This window comes from Python bivittatus, unplaced genomic scaffold, assembly GCF_059951505.1.
Source record: "Python bivittatus isolate LINGU-HERP-01145 unplaced genomic scaffold, Pbiv_v1 ctg000210_np1212, whole genome shotgun sequence".
NCBI lineage: Eukaryota > Metazoa > Chordata > Lepidosauria > Squamata > Pythonidae > Python > Python bivittatus.
In genome coordinates, this window is record NW_028277053.1 from 5,178,222 (window position 1) to 5,205,072 (window position 26,851).

At 49.9% G+C, this 26,851-nt stretch overlaps 1 protein-coding gene across 5 annotated transcripts in view; it reads right to left on the reverse strand.

Moving 5' to 3' along the window:
* Positions 1 to 1,666: 1,666 nt before the first annotated feature.
* TLE3 (TLE family member 3, transcriptional corepressor) overlaps positions 1,667 to 26,851 on the reverse strand; it is a 36,130-nt gene continuing 10,945 nt past the window's right edge. For 2 of the 5 annotated variants that reach the window (XM_088139256.1, XM_088139260.1), the window contains 16 exons: positions 23,245 to 23,307; positions 21,590 to 21,664; positions 13,582 to 13,786; positions 13,004 to 13,020; positions 10,917 to 11,039; positions 10,598 to 10,648; positions 10,148 to 10,300; positions 9,238 to 9,370; positions 8,551 to 8,753; positions 7,646 to 7,722; positions 7,058 to 7,307; positions 5,962 to 6,209; positions 4,689 to 4,836; positions 3,866 to 4,016; positions 3,324 to 3,400; positions 1,667 to 3,094 (listed from right to left, as the gene is read on the reverse strand). In XM_088139256.1, coding sequence (XP_087995382.1) covers positions 2,987 to 3,094; positions 3,324 to 3,400; positions 3,866 to 4,016; positions 4,689 to 4,836; positions 5,962 to 6,209; positions 7,058 to 7,307; positions 7,646 to 7,722; positions 8,551 to 8,753; positions 9,238 to 9,370; positions 10,148 to 10,300; positions 10,598 to 10,648; positions 10,917 to 11,039; positions 13,004 to 13,020; positions 13,582 to 13,786; positions 21,590 to 21,664; positions 23,245 to 23,307 — 2,082 coding nt within the window. In that variant the 3' untranslated portion in view covers positions 1,667 to 2,986. The remainder of the gene's footprint in view (positions 3,095 to 3,323; positions 3,401 to 3,865; positions 4,017 to 4,688; positions 4,837 to 5,961; positions 6,210 to 7,057; positions 7,308 to 7,645; positions 7,723 to 8,550; positions 8,754 to 9,237; positions 9,371 to 10,147; positions 10,301 to 10,597; positions 10,649 to 10,916; positions 11,040 to 13,003; positions 13,021 to 13,581; positions 13,787 to 21,589; positions 21,665 to 23,244; positions 23,308 to 26,851) is intronic. The other 3 variants (XM_088139259.1, XM_088139257.1, XM_088139258.1) reach the window with 3 other exon arrangements.

Below are 26,851 nucleotides of genomic sequence, written 5' to 3' on the forward strand. Positions count from 1 at the left end.
AGCAACCGACAATGGCCTCAGAGGAACTACAGAAAGTTTGCCTGAGTTACCAGCCAAGGAGAGAGACATACTGCAAATGGAGGCAGATCTTACCAGACTGGACCTTGGAGCAATTGGGGGAGACAGCTGGACAAGCTCCCCGCAGATAGCGGTCGAGGAGATGCATATTCCCCCTCAACCCATAGAAGCACAATTTGTGGTCAAACCGAAAGACCCAGCAAGGCGCCTGGCACACTGCTGGGTCCGAGCGATTTGAGCTTTCGGGATGTATCTGAAGTTTTCCCACCAGGGGTGCCAACACGTCCACGATGGTCAAGAGCCATGGGGGCAGTGACTGGATTTACAGCACCAGGGGATGAGGGGCGACGAGTGCGGGAGCTGGAAGGCGAAGTATGCGCCCTGAAGGAGCTTTTAAAACTTCGCGGTCAGCAGGAGGCAATGGGCAAGCTGGAGCGTACGGCTCTGCCTCCCGCACCACCGTCCAGACCCAGACAGGGGTTTGCGCAGCTCACCCAACCCTCCCCGACGGCCGCGATGAAGCCACCGACCCTTCCCCCTCCCCCCCTCCGGACCCACAACCAGCAAGGCAAGGTTGGGTAGCGGCAGGGGCGAGCCCCATAAATTGGGGTTTGCACTTTGTGGACTTGACACTTAGTCTACAAACCATGGGGGAAATAGTGCATCTTTTGGCTTATGAGCATTCTTAGATTATGAGGCTAAGAAAGAATTCCTGCTGGAAAGCAGGTTAACTGGGGAGGCTATTGCAGCCTGGGGTGAAAAGTGATTATTTATCTTGCATCCCCAGATACTGGAAATTTGACCACCTGCAAAGTTAAATTAACATAAAAATGTAGATCAGCACAAAGCAGAATCGTGATTTGTAACAATTCTCCCCTCCATTTTGGGGGTGGGGGTAGCTGACCCATAACTACACTTATGAGCACTCCTGTTTATCTTGGCCCACGTGCAGAAATGCACATGGCGTATCCATGACCCAACCCAGGGCCACACACGAACTAGCTTAAGTGCTTTCCGGCTGCCCATTCTTTTCAATGGAAAGAAAAACCCACTCAGCCCAAGGACTTGCAGGATAGTGACTGGCCCTCTTGAAAACAGCACAGAAACCCTCACAGTTGGGGTTGGGAGAATCCCACATATTTGGGTCCCCAAAATGTATGACTGCTGAGCAAGAAGAAAATTCTCTGTACTTCCTGGAAGATCATCCCCACTGGGAAGGCAAAGCTTGAGTGCGGAGGCAGAAATTTCCTTTAAGACACCCCATAGATAGTCTCAGTCCTGCTTGTGGGTGGAATTCCATACAGTTCTTCACCAAGACAGTAGAATCTGGGCTGGAGGAGACAGATCCTTGCATCCCTTCACTTCTCCAGGTGTAGCCTCTTCTAATCCACAGCTAATGGGGAGAAGCTTCCACAGAGCTTGGAAATTCCCACAAAAGGAAACTGTTGCTTGCCTTCACCAACTGCTCACAAAATCCATCTTAGTGCTATGCTGACCGTGCTTCCAGGGTCTGCTTTTTTAAACTAAAAGCATGGCCCATTCTTGTCTCCACTGTCCCCAGTGAAGGAGCCTGTTTTGCCATTCTTTCAGGCCCCACTAGAATCCAGCCCACCCCAGACAGACAAAGAAGCCCTCCACTCCATCTTCCTTTATGTACCAGCATGGCCTTTAATAGAAACAGGTAGTTTTTTTTCATCATTAAGCCATAGTTACCTTTTTAAAAACCAGATCAAAATCAAAAATTAAAAAATAATCCATAAAATGTGGTATAAAAATTCTTTTCCATATGCTACATTACAGAGCAAGATCTTCTGCTACACAAATATGTAGATCTCCCATGTTTAAATTTTATTTACTCCTTTAGTACAAAAATGCCAGAAGATGGGTCTCCCTCCCCGCTCCCTTCCCCACACACAATTTTTGCTCAAGCCAACAGGCTGAAACATAGATTGCCAAAAGCCACAGAAATCCCACTCTCCACCACCCCATACAGAAACATGTTTGTTAGTAAACTTAAAAAACAACAACTTGTATTTAAACATTATCATCTATTACTTTACTTTCATTGGAGTAAAAAAAAATCCCGCCACAAGTTGCTATTATCTTTTTCTTGGCTCCCTGAGCGTATTAGTTTAAACGTTGCTTTCTTGAACACCCCCCCTCCCCCCAGTGTTCGGGTCTGAAGGCTGCGATGGGCAAGAGCCCGCAGGCATCCTGCTGCCCCAATGGACAAGTGCTTTACAGACGTCTCGGAAGACGGCGACTTTTCCACTGCCGTCAGAATGAAGAGAGAAGGATCCAACCACAAACTAAAACCCAGCCCAGAGAAGTCTCGAGGCCAGAGGAGCTGGTTCACACATCCAACAGGAAAAACACATTTCATGGAGGACACCTTTGCTCAGGCTGGGGACAAGGTTGGTAGAATATCTCCAAGCAGATTGGGGATGGGGGAGGGGGACATGATGGTGGTTACCACCAGAATGGAAGCAAAACCAAAGCAGTACATAGTGAGGGCAGACCAAAGAAGCAGCAGCAGCAGCAGCAGCAGCAGTAGAAAAAGGAGGAGGAGGAGGAGGAGGAGGAGGAGGAGGAGGAGGAGGAGGAGGACACACTGCTGGCACAGCAGACCCACGAAGCCTCAGCACGAAGCTCCTCTGTTATCTACAGTTCCTACAAGTCTGATGGGGAAGTGAGAACCATGGGCCCCTCCTGAATGCAAATCCAGGATGTTAGCTGCCTCCTGATCACAGGCGTGAGAACCAAGAGCCAAGAGGAAAGCACAATCCAGCCAGGACGACGCACGGCCATCGATCGACTGGACTGAACTTCCAAGTCCCTTCCAGAGTTATTCCACAGAAGATCCACCCAGGCCACAGAAACCTTTCAGAGGGCAACAAGAGGACCTTCGGCTGCTCTCCATTTCACGTTCTTCTGCCAGAGTTCCTAGCCAAGTCACCGGAGCTGGAGATCAGTAGATCACTTCGTAAACTGTGGCCTTTTTGTCACCCGAACCTGTGACAATGTATTTGTCATCTGCCGAAATATCGCAGCTTAAAACGGAGGAAGATTCTTTTGACTTGACGGAGAAAACAAAAAGAAGAAACAATCCCTTTTATTTCTAACAGGATCAGCAAGTGTCTTGCTGGTGCCCGCATGCACATCCTCCCACACTGATGTGCAGACAGCAAGAACAGTGAGAACCAGCAGGCAGGCGGGCTCTCTTCTGCACAGGAGCTGGGGCAGGCTGCAGACTGCTCAAGATGCAGAGGAGCCGAGCCCGCCCTGGCCCTGGGGAAGGCTCTCACCTGGAAGATGCTGGCCCCGTATGGAGTCCTCCAGGCATTGAGGAGGTTGTCCTTACCAGTGCTCACAAACCACTTTCCTGCAGACACAAACCAGGATGTTAGCTTCCCTGAGCAGAAAACAAGGCCTGGGTTGGGACAGCACCATTAATGCAGAGGACTTTTCTAACGCCCTGCCAGAAAGCCAGTCGCGCCTATGACCCAGCCTTCTCCCTGCCACAGATGCTGGGCCCCTGCACTGGATAGAGGCCCTCCGACTCCCATTCCCACCCAGGACTTTTCTCAAATGGGCAGGACACGGACTAGGCACCCACCTCCCCCCATTGCCGCAGGGGGCAAAAACCTGCCGCAGATGCTTAGCTACTAGCACCAACCTTGCCCAGCTTCAGGAGATGCCTGGTTCCTCCAGCCTGCGCCATTAGTCTCCTCTGAGTAGGAGAGGATCCCACAGGTCTCAGGCAGCCTTTTCCTACTCCCTGGGACCTCCAACCCGCGAGGTCCAGTTCCTGCCACTGAATTGCAACCTTGCCCCAAGAGGCACTCACCACAATAGGCAAACTTCAGGGAGAGGACACAGCTCTCGTGGAGGTGGAGCTGATATTTGTCAGGTTTGGTGTGATGCAGCACTTCCACGTTGCTGCTCTCCAACCCCACCGCAAGCCACTCGCCTGTTGGGCAGTAGCCGAGCGAGAAGATCTACAAAGAAGAACCGGAGCAGCTCTTCAGGGATGCCTCTCCAGGAGACGCTCCTTGCTCAATCCGAGCTCCCAATGACCTGAGGTTGAAATTAACTGCACCAAAAGCGAGGAGGAGATGGAGGTGGAGGTGGAGGGGGGGGGTGCTTTCCTCCACAAGCACAGGGAGGCTGCTTTTGCTGGCTGGGGTCTTATACTGCAAGAGGAAATGTCCCAAGACACAAAGGCTTCCCCTTTTTCATCAAGTGATTTCTTATACTTTTGCCTTGAAAACAAGAGCCCGTTGTCGGGTCTCATGAATGCAAATCCCAGTCAGGCTGGGATTCCAGGAGCAAGTTTTGTAGCTGGAACGTTCCCTGGTGGGAGACAAATAACCCTCTCCCTCCACCTAGAAGGTCCTAGGAAGGTTCCTTCCTGTCCCCACCCCCACCAACATGGACACTTTTGGGGAAGCTCTTTTCCTCTTTTGGGGAAGCCACTGCTGGAATCATACACTGGTGCTTCAGGACCCATTTGAACTGGGAAGAGAGGGGCCTTCTGAAATAGTGGGCACCAGTTGTTCATAACCTTCTACTTCTTGGTTGGCTCTTTTTCCTCTTCCTCCCTGGAGTGAACCAAGCCCAGAGAGAAAGTGAGGCTGTGCGCTTCCTGGGAGGCCAAGCCCAAAGCTCACCTGGGAGGTGAAGTCATGTTGCTGTAGCTGCCTGCCTTCCCGAAGGTCCCAGGAGCGCACTGTATTGTCCAAGCCACCTGTCCAGAGTTTGGTGCCGTCATGGGAGATGTCAATGCAGCTAGCACCGTCCGTGTGACCTTGGAATTGCCTGAGGAAGAAACCAGGACAGAGAAGGAGAGAGTTTCACCATCTCCTACCTGGATCCTTTCTTATTTATTGTTATTTATCAAATTTACAGAGCCACCCAATTCAATCCATTCTGACCAGTTTACAATTAAAACCCCAATAACCCCCCAATAAGATGGCAGTCGATAAAACTAATAAAACCCCCCAAATAACAAAGCCTGATAATACTAGACGAGCAAAGAAAAGTGTTCTTCACCCCAGGACCTGGAGGAAAAGCTAGGCTTTCACTTAAAGGACAACAAGGTCAGGCAACGCAAACTTCTGAGGGGATACCACAACTGAGAAGGCATGCTTCCTGGGACCCGTTAGATGACACTGTTTTAAGGATGGGACCCTGAACATGCCCACTCTGTCAGATCTTATAAGGTGGGCAGAAACAATGGGAGAAGGGCAGTCCCTCAGATAACCAGACCCTATGGCTTAATACGTGATGACCAACACCTTGAATTGTACCCAGAAGCTCACTGGTAACCAGCGCTGCTCACGTATCTTAACTGCCCACGTGGTTGCATTCTGGACCAGTTGCAGCTTCTGAGTGATCTTCAAGGGCAGCCCCATAAGAGCACAGTGCAACAGTCCATACATGAGGAGATTAAGGCATGAATGGCTATGAGAAAGGAACCCTGGTCCAGATATTGGCACACCAGGTAAACCTGGGCAAAGGTCTTCTTGACCACCTGCTCCTCAAGCAGAAGCCGGGGATTCAGGAGCCCAAATTTCTTCCCTTGCAAGAACACTGGGGATGAGAAACACTTGGCTGACTCACTGAAGGAACTCCCAGGTATCTGGCTGGAAGATTAAAGAGCCAAGCGACGTACTCCTGAGTCCTGGGGATGACAGCTTGTGCTCTCAGTCAGGATGTAATTATAACAAGCAGGGGAGGACCTGAATAAACAGTCAAAATGGCTGTTCTTGTCTGACCCCATTTGGCTTCTCACACCTTGTTTTCTGATAGACATACTTTTTTCTTTGCCGGGTGATGAGAAGCTGCCTTCTAAACCACCCACAAGCTTCTTCTAAACAAAAGAACAGGGAAGCAACCTGCAAAGCCCATCATGACAAGTCACCCAGGTTTGGGGAAGCTCACCTGACCAATGTTTGGTTGTGGAGGTCCCAGACGGCAATGTTTCCGTCGCTGCAGCAGGAGAAGCACACTTTGGCATCTGGGCTGATGGCCAAGGCATAGCAGGCAGGGGCAGAGGAGGTCAGTTCTGCCTTGATTCTGGGGGTAGGAGAAGCCAGGTCCCAGATGGTGAGGGTGCTGGCCTCTCCCCCCACAATAAGTGTGCGCCCATCTGGAAGGAGTTTGCAAGAACGGATGTAGTTGTCCCTGTTCTGGAGGGAGAAACATCTGGAGTGAACCACACCAAACAATGAGAGCCATGCCATGACCCTACAAAGGCCCGAAGATCCACCTGTCAATTATACTGGGATAACTCTTCCCGATGGAAAAAAAAGGACAACAATATCTGCAAAGTTTAGGGTGCCAAATTTGGATTTAAAAAAAAAAACCCTCACTTCCCCCTAAAAAGGGCAGTGACATTGGCTCACCCAATTTGGTGCTCTCACTGTGTCTCCAGTTACATCTTTTGGCCTTCGGAGGCTGATGCTCTCCCCTGCACCCTCCAAAAGGCCACCTTGCCCAATCCTGCTACAACAGGCACAGCTAGTGAAATGTTTTCTTCCTTGTGGCTGCCCAGCCAGACACATCTCTGGGTGGCTAACAACCAGTACAGTAAAAATGATAACAAACCAATAAACGTAGTAGTCCCAAACACTTGGCATCATCACTCCAGGATGGGCTTACCAGCAGCCTGGCCCAGTGCTCAAAGGACCAGCCATGTCTTTAGCACCTTCAGGAAGGCCAGCAAAGTCAGGGCGTCCAAATCTTGTGGGGGGAGGTATGTTGTTCCGCAGGGCAGGTGCCATGACAGAAGAGGCATCCTTCTTTTCCGGTAAATGTCACAGTTTAAAAGAAGGAACCAGAGCATACCTACTCTGCTGGACCTCATGGGACAAGCAGAAGCAATTGGAGGTGGGTGGTCCCGCAAACCACCTGACCCGGGCCCATGACAGCTCAGCAGATGATAATCTGCACCCTGATTTTACCCAACAGACGTTGATGCAAGACACCCTCTGCGTTTCTCATCAAGGTTCAGACAGCTGCCAGCCCTTCTGCTTACCAAGCAATCTAGCTGGGAGATGGGGCTCTTGGTGCCCGGCTGGCTGATATCCCAAATCTTCACGCAGCCCTTTCCCCCCGTGTACACATGCCTGGTTGGGTTGCTGATAGTCACGGCACACACCACTTCGCCATGGCTCAAGGTGTTGATCTGACGGGCATGCCGGGGGATGCCAGGGCCACCCAGGGCGTCATGGGGAAACGGGACTGGCTGCATCTGCCCATCCGCACTCACGTGGAACGAGTAAGCGCTGGGGAGAGGACAGGGCAGGGTGCTGAGAGAGGACAAGGACCGAAGCAGCACTCGCGACCCACGGCCGAGCCTCCCGGTGCCTGGCAAACGTCTTGCTCAGCCGAAGCCTTTTCAATTGCTGAATTAACCTGAACGTTTCACCCTCCCAACTCAGAGGTCTGCCTCACTGTGCTTGTGCTCCATCCTCAGACTCCGCTGATTCTGGTCTGGGAAAGACCTACAAGTAATTCTCAGCTGCAAACTATCTTTGCGGCACTTGCCACATTCTGGAGGCCAAGCAGGTCCCCTAAGCCCCCCATCTTTATTACGTAGCTGCCGTCCTACAGAGCAACTTACGGTTTGCCGCCAGGAATGGATGCCAGGCTGGAGGGCAGGACAGGAGCCCTCATTGGTGGATGGGGGTCAAATCCAACCTAGAAATGAATTTTTAAAAGGCACCCAATAAAAGGATGGAAATCTTAATCTCACCTCTGGGAAAGGATTTGGAGACAGTCCCAGTTTCCAACCCCAGGGGAAGAGAGCTCTTCTCCTCAATCCCCTTGGCATTTCAGCCCAAATGATCATAAACCACGGAGGCAAGAACAACCCCACTAAAGGAGATCTGGAGTGGGGCCTTCCAGCTCAAAGCCACCCGGAGAATGCACTGCAAAGAAACCAGCTCCTAAGCAGGCTGCCTGTTTGATGCTGTTTCAACTGAACATCTGGACGTCCACAAAGGATCCTTCAGCCCTAAGTGTCCCCTCAGGCTTAAGGCTGGCAGTAGCTCAGACCCAGTGGGCCAAGGCGCCCTGACTTGGGCCTGGCAAGAACCCCCTCCTCAAGCTTCTCTGGCTCTGGAAGCGTGCCTGCACCACCAGTCCATTCTGGAGCCCTCAGTCCACTTCCCAGGAGATGAAGTCCCGGGCTGACTCTCCTTTCACATTTGCAACGCTGGGTGGGATTTCTGTGCAGGTGAGGGTGCCTGGAAGCTCTTGAGGTTCCTGCCAAGTGCCGGGGTGACTAAAAGGAGGCTACAAGGCAGCACAAAGGACCTTGGGAGGCAAAGCCAACTCCCTCACATGGGCAGTTTTCCACACCTCTCAAAAGCATGTTTCCTCCTCTGCCTCCAGAGATACCGCAAAATTCTTACGCCACTCACCGTGAAACGAAATGAGTGTCCTCCTTTCCTGCCGTGGTGACGGTGTGCTTCTCCATCCCTCCTCCCACCCACCGTATAGAAAGGAGCTTAAAGGTCCACGTACAGCTCCAAAGCTCACCATGGGTGACCGGCCGTAGGCAGCGGCGGCGGCGGCGGCAGCAGCTGCCGTCATCTGCGGGGGGATGTTGTGCAGTCCTGCATAGGCCCCAGGGCTGGCAAGGGAGCCATTCATCTCGTGATGCCCCATCATAGCAAAGGGGGCAGCATAAGAGCCCGCGAGGGAGATGGGGGTCCTTAAGGCAGATGCTAGAAAGAAGTCAAATAAGCGAACACATCAAAAGCAGAATGCAAGATTGCACAACAAAACTGGGCAAAAGAAACAAGCTGCTATTGTGATTTATCCAAAGTCCTCAGAGAATGTTCCTGAAGAGAGGACAAGGAACTGTAGGTTTAAATTACAGGGATGCCAATTTTGGCTGGAGTGCAAGAAAAAACCCTTAACATTAAGGCCTTCTGTTCAGCCAGACCAGACGAGTTGGGAGGTGATGGACTCGGGTTCACTGGAGGCTTTTAAAGAGAGGCTGGATGGCCGTCGGTCAGGGATGCTGTAATAGCAGGTTCTTGTGCTATTGTGCGGTGGACTGGCCTAGAGGTCCATCAAGGTCCCTTCTCGTCTTATGTTCTGTGATTCCATGAACTGCACACAAAATCCAAATCTCTCTCTCTCATTCCCTCTCAGGTTTTTGGTGCCAGCAGACACCCAAGTGGATAAAGGCAAAATACGACATACCCAAGGGATCCACTCCAGGTGGCTTGCCTGGCACCGGTCGGAGGCCCGGAGTGGCACTTGTCCCAGGTGTTGGTACATCGCTCCTTGGTGTAGGAGTGTTGGATTTTAAACCAGGGGTAGAGGATTTATCATTCTGGTTCAAAACAAGATTTGGGGGAAAGTTTGGCAATTCCTGTTGCATTTAACTTTTGGTTTTGGTTTTAACTAAGACAAAATAAATAGTTGCCTTTCAATCTCAGAATCAACTTCTAAAATTCACTTTAACAGGAAACAAAAATTGTAACACATCTTAGATTTTGCTAAAGATTTTTAATGACATCATCATGAGTCATTGAGATTCACCAAATGAAAAAAAGAAATTTCTCTGCATCCTCTGATCAAACCCTAAGCAGAGATTGAATATGGGATTAATTTCCCCAAAATTATTTCAAAATGAGTTGGAGTTTCCCATTCTAGTGCCTAATGAGCATAATTTATAGAAAATACAGAAAAGGTGAGCTTTGTTTTGACTTTTCATTCATTGTAGCTTTTACAAGCCAAAGAATCACCAAAGTGAACACATCAAAGTTAACCCAAAGCAGTAAACCTTTTCCCTTAGAATTTCTGGGGCTGGTCTCTGTGTCTGACACTTTCTCCAATCACTCTGAAGCAAGAAAGTGCTGGGGAAGAAAAACCAGGAGCACCAGGATGCAGCTGGCTTGGCATCAGGAAAGCTTTAGGGCCCAAGGTTTGCTGGGCAAGAGCAGCCCCCCCCATCATCATCACTGGACCTCCCTTGTAGATCAAGCTTCGGGGACTACCTTCATATGCACAGGGGCTGCTGATGCTCCAGAAGACGGAGACCATCTGCCACACTTGGAAGATAAAGTCCCCCTCAAAGGATGCAGCTATTTTTGCAGTCATCACTTACATGGCCGAGGTCTTTAGTCTTGGAAGAGGGAGTGCTGCTGGAGGAGGCAATGGACGCAGGGCTATTTGGGCCATCCTTTTTCAGCCCACGGGCTTTATCCAGCCCGTTTTCCGGAGGTGAGTGGGCAGGGCTCACCCGAGGGGTTGCTGGATCCTGGAGCAAAAGCAGGCACTCACTACAAGCAGACCTGGAGAGGCTGGAACTGCAAAATGCAGGCCAGCTGCCTAGCTCCGCATTAAAAACCCAAGGAAAGCAGAGATCCTCAAGAGATGCGCAAGGGAAGGAAACCAGCAGCAGTCTCTGCAGGGTAAAAACAGGCAAGGTGGCCGATACCCTGCCCTGTGGTTCGCTGGTAAGGCACACCCTCCTCAAAGGCTGCTGCTTCTCTTCTGGGCATTGGGGGATGCGATACAACGAGCAGGGACAGGAGAGGGCCGCAGCCAGGCCTACCTCATTGGAGACATCGACCACCAGGTCGTCGCTCTTGTCACCATCGCTATCCTGAAACAGAAAGCAATTGGGGGCTGTAAAAGAAAGCAAGCCCCCAGAACCACCCCACGAGGGCATCTTCCACAGACGCTCCTCAGATCCATCGGCTGCAGCCGATCCACAGCTATTCACCAAGTCCTAATAGGAAACTTGGGAAGACTCCCTTCTCATTGCTGCCACTCTAGTCGCTGGCTAGAATTCTGAGCCATCCTTTAGGAGAGCGGCTGATTGCGACTGGCTGTCAGTGACCGAAACAGGATGCCTGGGGCAGAAGACTCACATAGCGGCCCAAGCTCTCCTTCTCCTCCGCCTTCCGTTTCTTGGGCTCGATGCCAGCATAGTCTGAGGAGCTCCGGTGCTTCTCGCTGGTTCGCAGGCTCTCGGATGGGGAGATGGAAGTGTTCTGGGTGAGCAGGAGAAGAGCGCTTTTCTTGCAAAATGCCAGTGATTAATCAGATCCCAGATCCAAAAATACTTTCCCACCAGGAACACTTAAATCTGTGCCAGAAGAAAAAGAGAATCCCCCCACTCCGGGGGCACAGGGGTACTGCCTTGCCTGTCTGGTGCAACGTTCTCTCACAGGAAGTTTCTAGAAATTTGCAAAAGCATTTCTATTCTGTAAAGTGCTTGGGGAATTGTGGAACTTAGGGCTAGTGCCAGGTTTTACTTTGTGAGCAAACTTTGAGCCAAATGATGGGACTGAAGTATGTTTGTACATGTAATACGTGTGTGTGTGTGTACACTTTAAGTAGAAGCAGAAGTAATTCAGCAGCTATAAAAATTGAATTTTGAAAATATCACTGTGGTTCTAGAGAGTTAAGGGAAGAAGGATGCATAATATTTGTGCTCCTGGGAGGAAAGAAAACACGTTTTTTACCTATGACCTACAAACAGGAGAAAGAGCACTGCGCTTACATTACGATGGCAGAATCGGGGGCCTTCTGCTGAGCTTCAGTGCAAGATAAAACGATTATTTCTGGAGCAGGAAGTGGTGGCTACCAGTGTTAAACTCCAAGACAGAAATCAATTCAAAGCATCATGAGAACACACCCCCTGAAAGGAGATTCTGCTGACCAAACATGGGGGGAAGGAGGCAAAGGGAGGGTCTTCCTAGTCCCTAAGGAAGGACTAATGCCTTTGAATTTTATCTGATGCTTGGAACAGGCAACACCTTTCCTTGATTCAGATGATACCCTTTTTACCACAATTCTTCTTGTACCCTCCGCTTGGAGAGAGCAGAAAGATGTCTCCCTTAAAACTTCTGGGGGATAATCTTAATGGGGACTGGAACCCTCCCAAGACTAGCAGCCAAGACAGGCAACTGCCTGAGCACAGAGCTAACATGGGCGTGCGCGCGTGCATGTGTGTAAATGCACAAATCAGAATATGGCCTTATGTGCAGTGGTCTTCAACATGAAGAACAATTAGGCTTTTTTTTTTTTTTTTAAACAAATGAAGCATCCTTTCTGGAACCAAGCAGAAGAGAAAAGACCAGGGTTGACTTCAACCTCCATTCCCTGTCAGAGGACAGGAGAACCAGAGTAGGGATGTCTTGGACTGGCACGGAGAAGACCCAGGTTCAAGTCCACCCTCAGCCCCAGAAAGCGCTGGAGGACTCTGGGCAGGCCAGCCACTCACACTCAGCCCAAGCTACCTCATAGGATGTAATGCTCTGTGCACCACCTTCACCTCTTGAATGAAAGGTGGTTGACAAATCTAACATGTAAACAACGTAATGGCCAGTCTACATGCCTCCCCTTGATCCAGCCAAAATTATGGGACTGAGAGGAAACACAAGAAAAAGGATGGCCATGCTACTAAAACACCACCTCCTCTGACAGTCCCTGCAAAGCAAGCTCCCTTTCCACCTCTGCAAGAAGACACAAATGCCTCGGTTGCTCCCCTCCCTTGCAAGCCAGCAGAAGCACTCTGAATGGCAGCCCGGGATTTGTGGGTGTCGGTGGGGAGAGGATCAGGTGGTGAGCTCAGGGCCGGGCCCTCAAATCCTGCTTCACACAATGAAATGACTTGGGTTAAGTCACCCCAAGAAACTGGGTGACCCGAAAGAAAAGAGGAACAAAATGGGAGCATTCTTAATTAGGGCTGCTGCTGCTTCCATACTTGTACCCAAAACTTCAGCCCCCAGGAAGAATCTCAAAAGTAATCGAATGGAACAGGGGGGCAGAGAAGGGCATGCGCCCTACCCAGGGATGAATACTGTAGAAGCAAAACAGGAATCAATATGCAGAAATTTGGATTTTAGCTAGATGGAGGCGGGGGGACTGGTAACCAGCTTTGGAAGACAGACATCTAGTAAAACAATTAAAGATAAAAAAATGTAGGTGGCAAAGTGAAAGGGAGACTTACCGCACTGGAGTCACGGTCTTTCCAGAATGGAGCCCAAGTCGCAGCAGTGGAAAGGGAAGGCGAGAAAGGGAAGGAGCAGGGCCAGGAGGAGAAACAAGGAGAGAATCAGTCTTGCAACGAGGGAGTTTCCGGGTTGGCTCAATAAAAGCCCCGCTGCCCGTTTTGGCTTTTGCTCTGAAGAAGGAATCAGAGCCCAGGCAGAAGTTCTCTTTATTCAGCAGATGGCTGTACGGGAAAACAAGTCGGGCCACGAAAAATAATGGACAGAACACCAAGAGGGAGGAAGGCGGCAATGCAACCCTCTTTGCACATGCCTGGGAGGAGTGGCAGAGGCCAGCTTCCCCCCACAGAGGCCTCAAGAGCACCTTCTCAAGCAACACCAGGGAAAGGAGGGTGCAACGTTCACTATGCGAGTGGGGTGGAATTCCACCAGTCTGGGAAGACCCCGGGGGGGAGAACAGGCTGATCTTTAGCCCCCTCCCCAAGTACTCAGGAGCCTTCTGAGACTCAAAAGGAAGGCGCTTGCAGGCCGAGAGGTCAGCGAGGAAGCCAGCTTGCGTTCCGTTGCGTTGCCTCACCTCGAGGGTCCAGGTCGTGCTGATGCTTCTCGTCTTTCACAGCCAAGTGTGCTTGGCTGCCGAGGGCCCCAAGTGCCAAGAGCCCCGAACTGCTCCCTGTGACGGGTGGGATCCCCGGGGGCGGGAGGCCTGACGGGTGAGGCGGCAGCTGTACCTGGGGCCCGTGAGGGGCGTGGGAGAGGTGCTGGGCCTGGAGCTGCTGCTGCTGCAAAAAAGCCAATGGTGAGAAACAGCAGGAAGGCCCCAAACTGCACAGAACCACCCCCCCTTGCGCAGAGGGAGGGGCGGGAAACAAGGCTCAGCTCCCCTCCAAGAACGCCTTTCTGCCAAACCACTGAAGAAGCAGCTATAGCTGAATTCAACTGAATCAAGAGTGGTTTAGAAGAGTCACCACTTTAAGTTAAGAGTAACACCGCTGCCCGAAGCTTCACCAAAAGGTCTTTGAAAACATGCAAGTTCTCAGATTTGAAGTTTGGGCACTGAACTTCTCATATTCATTCAATTTCAGTTTAGGTAGGAGTTTGTTTCAACCCTAGTAAAATGCTCCTTACTTCAACAGAAAATCTAGGTTTCCACCTAAAAGAATATTAGGAGTCCAAGATGGGCCCGGGAAAAAGAAAGACCCTGGGGAAGAGCCGGACATAAGAGCACAAGTAAAAGGCTGGAGAGAAACCTTCAGCCAGGTATCTCTATTTGCCAAATACCTGAAGGCTGAACTGGAATCATATATCATAATACAAATGACAACACACAAAACAGAATAATTAAAAAATCTTGTTGGACTAATAAATAGCTGAAAAAGTCGTGTCTTGAATCCTGCAAGAACTAAAAGTAATGCAAACTCAAGCCAAGAATTTAAACATCTTATGTTCGACTCACTGACAAGGAAAGGCCTGTGTGAAATCCATACAGCTTAACTGTGTAAACTCTATCCTTCCTGCTTTTTGCATAAGATAGTTTAACTTTTAAAGTGCCTTTACAATATGATAATGGATTTTACTGCTTTATTTTACAAGTCAGCTTGGGAAGATCCCAGTCGTAACAAACCTATTAAATCAAAAAGAGTTGCTCGGCCTTAGATTATGTGGGGAGGGGGTGATGCCAGGCCCAAATGACTTGACCTCTGACCTCCATCCTACCTCCTCTGCCAACCTAGTCCAAATGCTCAGGGTGCCCAGCAGGAGAGACCCATAATGCCTGGGTGCCAGAGCCGGCTCCTTCCAGCTGGGAGAGGAACGGGGCAGGGAGCAGAGGACCCCAGCAGGCTGGCTCAGGGCTGCATGGATGGACATTTCCTCCTTGAAGAAGCAGCTGCAGCCACAGCAGCAAACCTTCTGTGGGCTTGACAGCAATCCCTTCAAGGTCCCTGCAGCTCACCTGGAGATGACAAGCCAAGAGGCCCCCGAGCTTGAGAGCAGCCAGTGAAGGCAATCCCCCCCCCCCCCGCTTCCTTAGCCTCAGCTCCAGGGAGCAGAGGCAGGGCACTTTCTGACCCCTTCCGGGGCATGTATGGCACCAGGATGTTGAAGTATGAATGGGATGGCAGAATTTACTTCAGTGAGTAAGGGTGGGACTGACCCCTTGTATTTACAGTGGGGCAAAGAAGTATTTAGTCAGCCACCAATTGTGCAAGTTCTCCCACTTAAAAAGATGAGAGAGGCCTGTAATTTTCATCATAGGTATACCTCAACTATGAGAGACAAAATGGGGGAAATCCAGAAAATCACATTGTCTGATTTTTAAAGAATTTATTTGCAAATCATGGTGGAAAATAAGTATTTGGTCAATATCAAAAGTTCATCTCAATACTTTGTTATATATCCTTTGTTGGCAATGACAGAGGTCAAACGTTTTCTGTAAGTCTTCACAAGGTTTTCACACACTGTTGCTGGTATTTTGGCCCATTCCTCCATGCAGATCTCCTCTAGAGCAGTGATGTTTTGGGGCTGTCGCTGGGCAACACGGACTTTCAACTCCCTCCAAAGGTTTTCCATGGGGATGAGATCTGGAGACTGGCTAGGCCACTCCAGGACCTTGAAATGCTTCTTACGAAGCCACTCCTTCGTTGCCCGGGCGGTGTGTTTGGGATCATTGTCATGCTGAAAGACCCAGCCACGTTTCATCTTCAATGCCCTTGCTGATGGAAGGAGGTGTTCACTCAAAATCTCACGATACATGGCCCCATTCATTCTTTCCTTTACACGGATCAGTCATCCTGGTCTTTTCTGTTTGCAGAAAAACAGCCCCAAAGCATGATGTTTCCACCCCCATGCTTCACAGTAGGGATGGTGTTCTTTGGATGCAACTCAGCATTCTCTCTCCTCCAAACACAACGAGTTGAGTTTAGACCAAAACGTTCTACTTTGGTTTCATCTGACCATATGACATTCTCCCAATCCTCTTCTGGATCATCCAGATGCTTTCTAGCAAACTTCAGACGGGCCCGGACACGTACTGGCTTAAGCAGGGGGACACATCTGGCACTGCAGGATTTGAGTCCCTGGCAGCATAGTGTGTTACTGATGGTAGCCTTTGTTACTTTGGTCCCAGCTCTCTGCAGGTCATTCACTAGGTCCCCCCGTGTGGTTCTGGGATTTTTGCTCACCGTTCTTGTGATCATTTTGACTGCACGGGGTGAGATCTTGCGTGGAGCCCCAGATCGAGGGAGATTATCAGTGGTCTTGTATGTCTTCCATTTTCTAATTATTGCTCCCACAGTTGATTTCTTCACACCAAGCTGCTTGCCTATTGCAGATTCAGTCTTCCCAGCCTGGTGCAGGTCTACAATTTTGTTTCTGGTGTCCTTCGACAGCTCTTTGGTCTTGGCCATGGTGGAGTTTGGAGTGTGACTGTTTGAGGTTGTGGACAGGTGTCCTTTATACTGCTAACAAGGTCAAACAGGTACCATTACTACAGGTAAGGAGTGGAGGACAGAGGAGCCTCTTAAAGAAGCAGTTACAGGTCTGTGAGAGCCAGACATCTTGCTTGTTTGTAGGTGACCAAATACTTATTTTCCACCATGATTTGCAAATAAATTCTTTAAAAATCAGACAATGTGATTTTCTGGATTTTTTCCCCTCATTTTGTCTCTCATAGGTATACCTATGATGAAAATTACAGGCCTCTCTCATCTTTTTAAGTGGGAGAACTTGCACAATTGGTGGCTGACTAAATACTTCTTTGCCCCACTGTATGCACCCATGTCCACCAGCATGCTTACCCTTCTGTTCTACATATTTTTAAAGAAGGACTAAGTATGTGAGAGGTCACAGCAGCTACCTGGAACAGACACATCTCCATTATTCCTCTCCCAAGTTCCTCTTAGCAATTACACACAACCTCTTTGCACAGTAACCTCCTACTCCCAGAAAGGACTGGGGGGGGGGGCGGGGGGAGACCAGAGCTTGATTCTTGCTATTTTCTTTTGTTCGGTATCACTCGCAGGCACAAGACAAAATAATGCGGACGATGGCGCACAAGGCCTCTGGGAGACAGAACACTTCCATTCCCACATCTGAAACTCACCCAGCTCCCAGGTTGCTCCAAAAAACAAACCAGGAGGATTTGCAGGATAGAAAATATAGGCTCCTGGCCCCAGATCAAGTTCAACCTGTCATTCAAGGCCGTTCTGCCAAGCAGGATGGCTGCGGTCTCCTGAAGCAGCTGGTACCATGACCAAAAGGCCCTTTCCATCTACCCAAAGCCTGCCTCCCCGCAGTTCATTCAACTGTTCTAGCGCTCTGAAGGAACGGAGGACCGGCCTGCTCCAGCACCGGAGCAGAAGCCCTCCAGGCCACCCCTTCTCCCGGCTAAACATTCCCGGCTCCTTCAACTGTTCCTGGCAGGACTCTGCACCCCTGTGTTCTTCAAGCATCACGCCCAGCCCTGGCCAGCTGCTGCCATGTTGCGTTCCTTGTTGTATCAGTGCCAACGGATCGCTCTGCACAGCTGGACATCTTGCTGAGCTCCAACCCTCTGGCCTTCCCCCTCTAAATCTCTAGCTGTACTTTGGTCTTGGAGCCAACTGTCTGGAATCAAAATGAACCTCACTGGAGGGAGAAATATCAATCAAATGCACATGTTGTTCACTCCAAAGAAAAACTGCACACAGCAATGTAAGAGGCTGCAAGAATGTGCAAGGAAGTCTGGCAAGGGAACATCTTGGGACGTTGAGCAGTTTTAATTAGATTATGCACATCCTGCTTCATGGCTTTGTTAACCGATTTAATGGTTCACCACTTGCATTAAATTTACTCAAGCCTTCTAATCATTTCCAGAGCTACAAAGTGAATCCAGGGCTCAGTTTCAAAGGCCTGAAGCAAAGTAGGCAGGGGAGGGGGACAGGCGAGCGCACCCAGTTGCAGGCCATTAATAAAGGCTGACCTGTGGCGGTCCCTCCTCCACCGCCACTTCATTATGCTTTCCTGCAAGGGTTTGGGCTCCTTGAGTGCCAGGATGCTTGTGCTAACTGGCGCTCGGCAGACGGACGTGGATGCCCTGACCACAACTGCCAAGGCAAAAGAGAACGCCACTGACCGAGAAGGAAACACTCCCGGAGGTGCCGTCTCTCCACCTCCGTTTCAAGCTCCTGCAAAAAGCCTATTTCTATTTGGAAAGTTTTCAAAGCCATCTTACTGCAGGGGAAAATATAAGCACCTTGCGGCATTTTAAAACAAACTAGTCACTAGACTGGGGGATGCGGTGGCGCAGCGGCTTAATGACGCTGAAAGTTGCCGGCCAGAAATGGTCGACACTTCAGCGGTTCAAGCCCAGCCTTCGCGCAGCAGAGTGAGCTCCTGCTTCCTCCCCAGTTCCTGTCAACCCAACAGTTCGAAAACTCACATGAGTAGATAAATGGGGACTCTCACCCTGGTGGGAGGAAAAATGCTGGCGGCGCCTTGCAAGAGGAGTCGGGAGCAGTTGCCGGTAAGTGCGAAAAACCACGTATGCCCGAAAAGGTCGCGAAGCAACAGAAACCCCGCCTCCTGCGCTCGCCAGCTGGGCTCTGCTCTAGGAAGGAGGCTCTGGCAAGCCACTTCCGAAACACCTTGCCCTGAAAACTGCAAAGGACTCGTCCAAAAGCAGTCACTGCAGAGTCGGTAACGACTGAGTGGAGGAAAAAAAAAAAGTCACTAGACTAGTCCCTAATGTGCCACAAGCCTTTCTGGTTTTGTCCTGGAAGACAGAGTTGCAGAGTTTCTCCTCCCATCTGCTTTCTCTCTGCTTCCCGGCAAGACCAGAAGGCAGAAGACGCCTCTTGAAAGGGGGGGGTGGGGGAAAGGAAGGTTTCTCCTTCCAAGCAGGCAGCATTCAAAGGTCCCCTGCAGAGGCTTCCAACACAGCGCACTCGAACCTAAGTCAGCTCCTGAGCTTAAGATAGTCTAGGTGAGCCTCTGGACTGAAGCTCCAGGGGAGGAGAGCGGCAGGCAGGGTCTCCTTCTAGGGGTCTCTGCCCAGACAGCAAAGACAACCAAACCTCAACATCAAAGGACCCAGGGAAGGTGAGGCTTTAGTTCTGATCCTCAAACTATCAGGAGCCAGAAATGACAACCCTACCCTCACAGCAAGAGGAGGAAGGCCATCTTGAGAATTTCAGCTTGAGATTATCCCCCCCACCCCACCAAGCTGCTGTTTTTAGGGTTGTAAAAAGGGGCTTAGAAATGACTGGGAAAAACATCTGGCAAAACTCCAAAAACAGTGAATTCTATGGGGAAGTCTCTCATGTACAAAAACAGGAAAAGCATGCAGTCTGCATAATGCATTGATTCAGTCTTGGGGGAGGCAGAAAAGAAATCTGGGTCTTCTGCCCTCCCTGGGATCTGCTGGTAATACCCGAGGACAATTCTTGGTTCTTTCCTTGACAAATTCAAAAACAAAAGCAACCAAGTTGGTTTCTTCCCATCCAAGCTGACACCAAATCCCAAACCCTGTAGGTCAAAATGAGTCCGCCAAAGCCAAAATCCTGCTTTTGTAAAGCTCCCCCCAGCAAGATAGGAGGGCAGTGCTGCTCCTCCAGAAAGCAATTCTCCCCAGAGCTCAGGGCTTTGACCCGCCATGCAGCCACCCAAACGTTAGCAGGGAAAGAGCCTCAAACACATTCCTCTGACTTTCAGGGGAGGGAGGGAGGGTGATTACCCCCACAGCAGAAGTCCCTTGCACTGGCCCCACAATGCCAGGTGGCCCCAGCCAAGCCATCCAGAGAGGGCCATGCACCAGGGCCTGGTCCTCAGGATGGCAGACGCAGCCTACTCTGGTGGTACCCACACTGCCTCCATCTCAGAGGCCACTGCAGGACACTCTTTCCACCCAGCCACCCTGTGAGGGAAAAGCTGGCACAAAAGCAAAGGGATCTGGGCCCAGCATAGTCTCAATGGCAGGAAAATAACAAGAGCTGAAGGATGGAGTGGCAGAAAGAAAACATTCACACGTATGTGCATGTGCAAGAATAGTCCTTTGAAATGGCTTTTGCCAGCAAACAGAATTAGTCTGGAGTCCAATGCAGTGAGCGGGGCACAGAACCAAAGAACTGAGCCCTGTCTTCCAGCAGAGCCAGGTGCAGGCAAAGAGTCGCTGTTGTGTTGCATTCCTTTGTCTGCACAGACGGCAATGCTCTGATCCACATATTAAAGAGACGTCAAGTCTCACCTTGCAAAAGCCACCGGAAAAGCAGAATATTCCACAGCAGAGTTACAAACTATTCCTTAATGGGACATCCAAACCCTGTGCACAGCAAATTCTGTCATGTGGAATTTATTCAGAGATAGCATCCACCTTTGGTAAGAACAAATTTATCTGTCTGTAGGTATATGAGCGTACGGTTGTGCAATGTTTCACACTGGGGAAAAATAAAGAAGACCACCCTGCAAGATGGGGAGGGGAGAGTCACTATGCAGTAATGCAATTTCACAAGTAAACTTTTCTAAACATAAAAAGCTGCAGCAGAAATGCCCAAAAACTCTTCCATGAGCTACCTGCTACTGTTGTGTCAACAAAACAAGCAGGGACATCCGGTGTGTGTGGGGGGGGAGGGGTGCCTGTGTAAAACACATAAAAAGGGACGCCACTTCAGTCATGCAGGTGCCTTCTTGACATTTTCAACTCCCAACCGCTGATGCCCCCTCAAACAAGAACCTGAGAAGCAAAACTTTCCAGCACCGAGGCAAAGATTCAAGCTTACACACACAGTATTAAAATGTTAGCCAGGAAAAGCTGTGGTTTGCTCGTCCTTCTGCAGCAGAGCCCTGGCTTGCCAACCCCCTACAAAGGCAGCAGCCGTCACCTCATCAACCAGCCCCGCGCCAGCTGGGAGAACCTGGGCAGCTCAGCTCACTTTCACTATGACAGGCAAAAAGAGACAGGCCGGAGCCCAATAAAATCAGAAGGGCCGATGGTTTCAGGGCAATTTTTAATCAGAGAACAAACAACAACCTCAAGAGAATGAAACCGATGGCAACCGTGAGGAACCTTGCTGAGGCCTCCTCACCAGAGCAAATCTTGTGAACTGAATTTTAGGCAAGCAAGTGGCTCTGGGCATGCTTCTATTAACCCCCATGACCACTGGTGAGGGCAGATCTTTGAGATGTGTTATTTGACTGTCAAGGAACAAAGGCAGCACAAGCAACATCTCCCTTCCCTGCTGAGCACTGGTGGCCCAAAGCTAACACTTCCTATCGTGACACAATCCCCCCTGCCCATATTTTCACTGGACGCACATCAACATCGCTGGCTGAGAAAGAACCTGTCCTCTTCTTTCCACCATGTGCCCTCTCTAGGAGTCCTATGAAGAACAGTGGCCCACAGTCCAGCAGCCCCCCAAGCCAACGAGGCAGATGGCTCTCTCACGGCAGCAACATATGGCTGAGACAAGATGCCCGTCTGCCTCCTGGTGTCTCTGTGAGTCCTGCCCTTCCCAGTAACACTGCAAAGCAGGACTGCCTCTGTTTAGGGTACACAACGGGAACAAAGAATAAATACGCTTGGTGAGAGGCAGACTGGGAACTCCACCTACCCCAATGATGGCGTTCAGCTCCGTCATTGTCACCTGCTTGGCCCGCTCAACAGCCTGAGCTACTTGCTGCTGGTGCTGTGGAAAGACAGGTAGAAAGATGGAAGGCTTCCAAGGGCGCACCTGTGATTCAGAAGTCAGCCAATTCAGCTGCCGTCACTGTTGCCCCAAGGAAAGTAGGGGAGCTCCTGCAACTTGGCGGGGATGCCTCGAGAAGAATCCTAACCCTAACCCCAAGCCACAATTCTCAGGTGTCCTTGCTGGATCATTACGAAACTGGCATGGACATTCCCTCAGAAGAGGCAGGGACGGAGAATCTGTGGCTTGCCAAAGGGTGTCGTCCTCCATCCCCAGAGGCAAGCAGTGGTTAGGGATGAGGAGAACTACGATCACAGATTGCCCACTCTTGCAGCTCTTGCAGTTGCGGCAAGCCTGTGGGGTTGCAAACATGTGGGGCGAGGAGAACTCGAGTCTCTGGGGAAGGGGATAGTATAGGGAAATGTCAGGGTGGTAGCCTCCCACAACCTATTGCCTTCCAGTACATTATCCCCATTGTATCTATAGAATGCATCTACTGGTGGCACTGAAGCAAAGGAAGTGGAAAAAATGACCTACTACTTGGCAAGAGGAAAAGTAACTAGTATATTATAGCCCATCATTGGCTCAAGCCAACCATGCCCGGTGGCCAAGTCTTTAAAACTGCAAACACTGGAAAAAGGAAGAATAAACATTACCAGCCAACATGCCTAAGCAAAGAAGTTGTCCCTGAGCAAAAAGAAGGGGGGGGGCAGGGGGCAGCTGATGCCATGAGAAAGGAAGTGGTTAGCAGCAGGTAAGAAAATGGCAGATGGGCTCTCTGGGTTTTAGCACCACACGCACATAATTCAAGAGAGCCAGGCTATTAAGGGGCATATTGAAACCAGACTGCCATCTGGCCTGGCACAGGGAACAGCCCAGTAGGACTGTGACAGGCTCACACAGCTTTGCAGTGCAGACACCCTTAGAGTATCGGATACCGTTCCAAAGAACCTTCCTCCCATCTGACTGAAAAGCTGCAGAAGAGGAAAGAAGTGGGGAAACCAGGCCATGCCCTCCAAAAGAGAAGTTCTAACAAGTGGGAGCTTTCTGAATTAAAAAATGATAGCTATTTGGGGGAGGGAGAGGACAGACGCTTTATAACTTTTCCTCTTGCGAAGAAAGATGATGCAAGTTTATCTCTTTTACCCAATAGTGAAGGAGATAAAGTTCAACCCAAAGGTACTACTTATTTATCTATCCATCCATGTGCCCCATAAAGCTGGAGATTCAAGCCAGACAAAAAGGAGGACATCTTCGCCCACTGACCTGTCCAACTGTGGAATTTGCTGTCAGAAAATGAGCATGTCATATCTGCCACCAAATGCGATGGCTTTAAGGACAAGCAGGGGACAGCCGCTTCAGTGGTACTCCACAAAGCCTCCATGTGAAGGCAAAATTATGCCCCTGGGACTCCCGCCACAGTCCTTGCTCCTGCCCTGTTCCTTATGAGTGTCCCAGGCAGAGCATCTGGTCAGCCAGTTAAGAAGCAGGAGGCAGACTTTTCCAGCAGGTGCCTTAGGGGGCAATCCCAAGCCTGGCTTAGACTTCCCGCCCTCCCTCAATCCCAAAGAGTTTCTTACCTCTTGTGACAGAAAAGGCATGATCTGGGCGAGGATCGTGTTCAGTCTTTTAGCAATCTCTGTCTAAAAGCATGAGGAGAAAGAGAGAGAGAGAGAATGAATCAATGTACTGTCACTCAGTGATTATTTCAGGAAGAAAAAAAGGTTCAGAATTAGCCTTTATAGGGGCTCTGCAAGTACTTGAAAAGCGAAAACTTCCTTTCATCGCCACAATCTAGTAAAGATTTCAGTGAGCCAAGCCTGGGTCAGGGACAGCATCCTGAGGTCCAACTACTAACTGCAGATCCCAGAAGCTAAGAAAGTGCAGACCGGCTCATTTGGGTCCACTATAACAATGCCCACAACTGAGACACAGGTGGGCGATCTCTACGGTCACTCCTCTGAAATGAATGAAATGGAGCCGTGGTCACCTCCGAGAGGTCTGTACAAGCTGGAGAAAGGAGTGGTCTTGGTGGTGCTGAAAAAATATTTATGGAAGGCCTACAGCTCTGACGAAGTACCATCCTTGGAGCTTGTGGACAAAGCTGGAGGGGCAAGCTTCACCAGAACAAATAACCTCCATGCTACGTTTGACACCCGGGATCGCCTGCAGAATTTCGAGTCTTTTAAATTGGCCACTTCTTACAAGATACAGCTCCCAGCCACCCAAAGGTTCATTCCACTGAACAAGAAGTCCCTAGTCCTCATGGAGCCACAGATGACCTATTGCTCCAGACTCAGAACTCTCATGGCTTCGACAGTCACCAGCCACCATGTCATGCCTCCTCCCCACACTCTCCTGGGCAGACACACGGGTTCATCTGCCAAAGGCTCCTGCGCAAAAAAGAAGCCTGCCTCTGCTCAGCCTCCGCCAGTTCCCCAAGCCCAACGGGAGCACAAAAGCTATCCCTTTCAGTCAAGACCCCTGACATCTTCCACCAGAAAGACGGCAAGGAGTAACTGGCTCTGCCGCTTTCCTAAAGGTGGGTCGGAGGTTCCACGCAGTTGCATCTATCCTCCTCTCTTCCCCAAAAGCAAGAGGCGACTGCGCATCTGCAGACTGACCCTGTGAAACCGTTACGGAAGCTATTCCCAGTGGCGGAGAGCGAGCCCTTTGCCAGGGCATCCTACTGCATTTCGATCCCACATTTCAGCCCTCAAGGATCAATAAAAACAGCATTACACCTTCAAGCAGTTAGAAGCAGCCGAAACAATTAATGGCCCCACAGGAACAGCACACAAAGGCCTCGACCCAACTTATTTGCGGGAAGGGTTTGGAGCCATTTTTAGTGTGGTTGTTATGAAAGCTCCCCTTCCCAAAGGTGCCTGATACATCAGGGCTGCATTTTCCATCTGTCTGGGCGGTGCCTCCCCCTCATCTCTGCTAAGACTGAATGAAGACTCAGCCACCAAAGCTAGAGGACCGTCTTGAGCAGACACTTTCCCTGCAACATGAGCCTGTTTGTCACAGCCTTGGCCCCATCCCCGTCCCAAAAGCCACCAAGGGACCTCCATTCATCACCCTTCAGTTTCCATGGCAACCACAACCACCTAATCCCCATTAGAGGCCGACCAATTGCTCTTTGGGCAGACCGCAGGGAGCTGCAAAATCATATTGCTAAGCTGGGTCATTAAGCCAAGTGCACTGGGGCTGCCAATCACCAGATAAAAGCCACCCCTGGGAGGCCGGGTTGGGAAGGGGCGAGGAACAGGAACAGGTGGCCAGCAGATCAAGGCAGCTTAGCTCCAGGTGGTTCTTGCTCCCTTGCGAGTCAGCTCATCAAGTGACACACTCACACGGGTTGCTCTTTCTGCAGGGACATTACAGTACAACCCCAGATACCATGTCGCCAGGAGGAAGGACCTGCAGAGATATGAAACAAGGCTCAGGGGCTCCATCACCTTCTCCTGATATCTGCTGAACAGAGATCTGGGTCAGCTCCTGATCTGACAATCACGGGGCAACTTGCTCCCCAGCAGCCCAAGAGAACGACTCTGCGTACAGTTTTCATTTAACTCAAAAGGCACACACCTGGATTTAACACCCAGGGGTCCTTTCAAAGGCTCAGACCACACGCACAACTCCTGCCTGCAGAAGGGTTCCTCCCAGAAGGATCAGGGGCTTCATAACAAGAGCCCCAAGAGCCATGATTGCAACGTAACCTGTAATTTTTGCCCACTACCAGAAAAAAATGATCTTGAGAAAATATCCTTTAAAACACACCAGTGACAATTTTTGTACAAAATGCAGCTTTCTTTTTGACAAACCCAAATCGAAAGCACTGCATATATCGTACCTCACAGAGTGCGGTATATTACTAACTGCACTTTGTTCCACTGCACTCCTTACACAGAATCACAAAACGGTCAAGTTGGACACGGCCTTCTGCTCATCCAGGAATCCAAATTAAAGCATATCCAGTGAGTGGGAAGCCCCACACCTCCCCAGGTCACTGGTTCCACTGTCAGATTGTCCTTGCTATTTTAAGGCTGTTTCTTTCAGTTAGAATCTGCCCTCTTTTAACTTGAACCCACGATTTTGTGTCCTGCCAGACAGAATGAGAGAGAACAGGTCTTGACCTTCTGTGTGCGACACCCTTTCAGGCATTTGGCTTTGCCCAGTTTTCCTTGCTGTCTCACATACAGGTAATCTACTAGCATTCCAAGATCTTTTTCACAAGTACTAAATGAAGTAGACTCCAACCTAAACCTGAGTATCCAAGTATTATCTCCCAAGTGAAGAACTTGGCACTTATTTCTGTTAAACCTCCTTCTGTTACTTCCAGCCCATTTTTCCAGGATATCAAAATAATTTCAAATTTTTTTCCTCCTGGGGGGTGTTGATAGCTATCCCATCAAACTGTGTCACCTGCAAATCTGATAAATATTCTCACCACCTCTTCATCCAAATCATTGTTATGCTATAAGCCACCAAGGGTCTTTTGGAGCGGTCAGCTACATTTAATCTAAACAACAGTGTTGAAAAACACAAGCTCCAGCACTCACTTGATACCTCTCTACAATGCAAACTACTGATGAGCACTTTTCTGAATATGATTCTCAAGCCAGCTATGTCTCCACCTAATGCCGTTGAACCTGCACCCGACCAGTTTACTAATCAGTATGTCACGGACACATCGTTAAACGCTTTGCTGAAATCTACAACATTCCTGCAATCAGTTAAGGAAGTTACCTGTTCAAAATATGAGACAAAATTAGTCTGGCAATATTTCTTTATAACAAATCCATGTTGACTCTGGTAATTAACTTATTGTTTTAAGGGTCTTTATGATGTGCTCCGATTGGTCTGCTGAGCCTTCCTTCTTCCCTTTTTTGAAGATGGGGACAACATTTGCTCATCAGATCCACAGGATGTAAGGGTCACACATTCAGCCAAACCACCAGCTATTTGCTTCAGTACAGCAGGCTGTAATTCATCTGGTCCCAGAGGCTGAAATTCATAGTAAAGAGTGATAACCTGACGATGTCAAACTTCAAGTCCACCTGCCTGAGTTTGTCTCCCAACAGATACTGGGGTAATTAAAGTCTCCTATCGTTACAATGCCATGCCTCATGAAAGAACCGCAACCTGCTTTTGGAAGGGATCATTCATAGCTTCTCCTCAGAT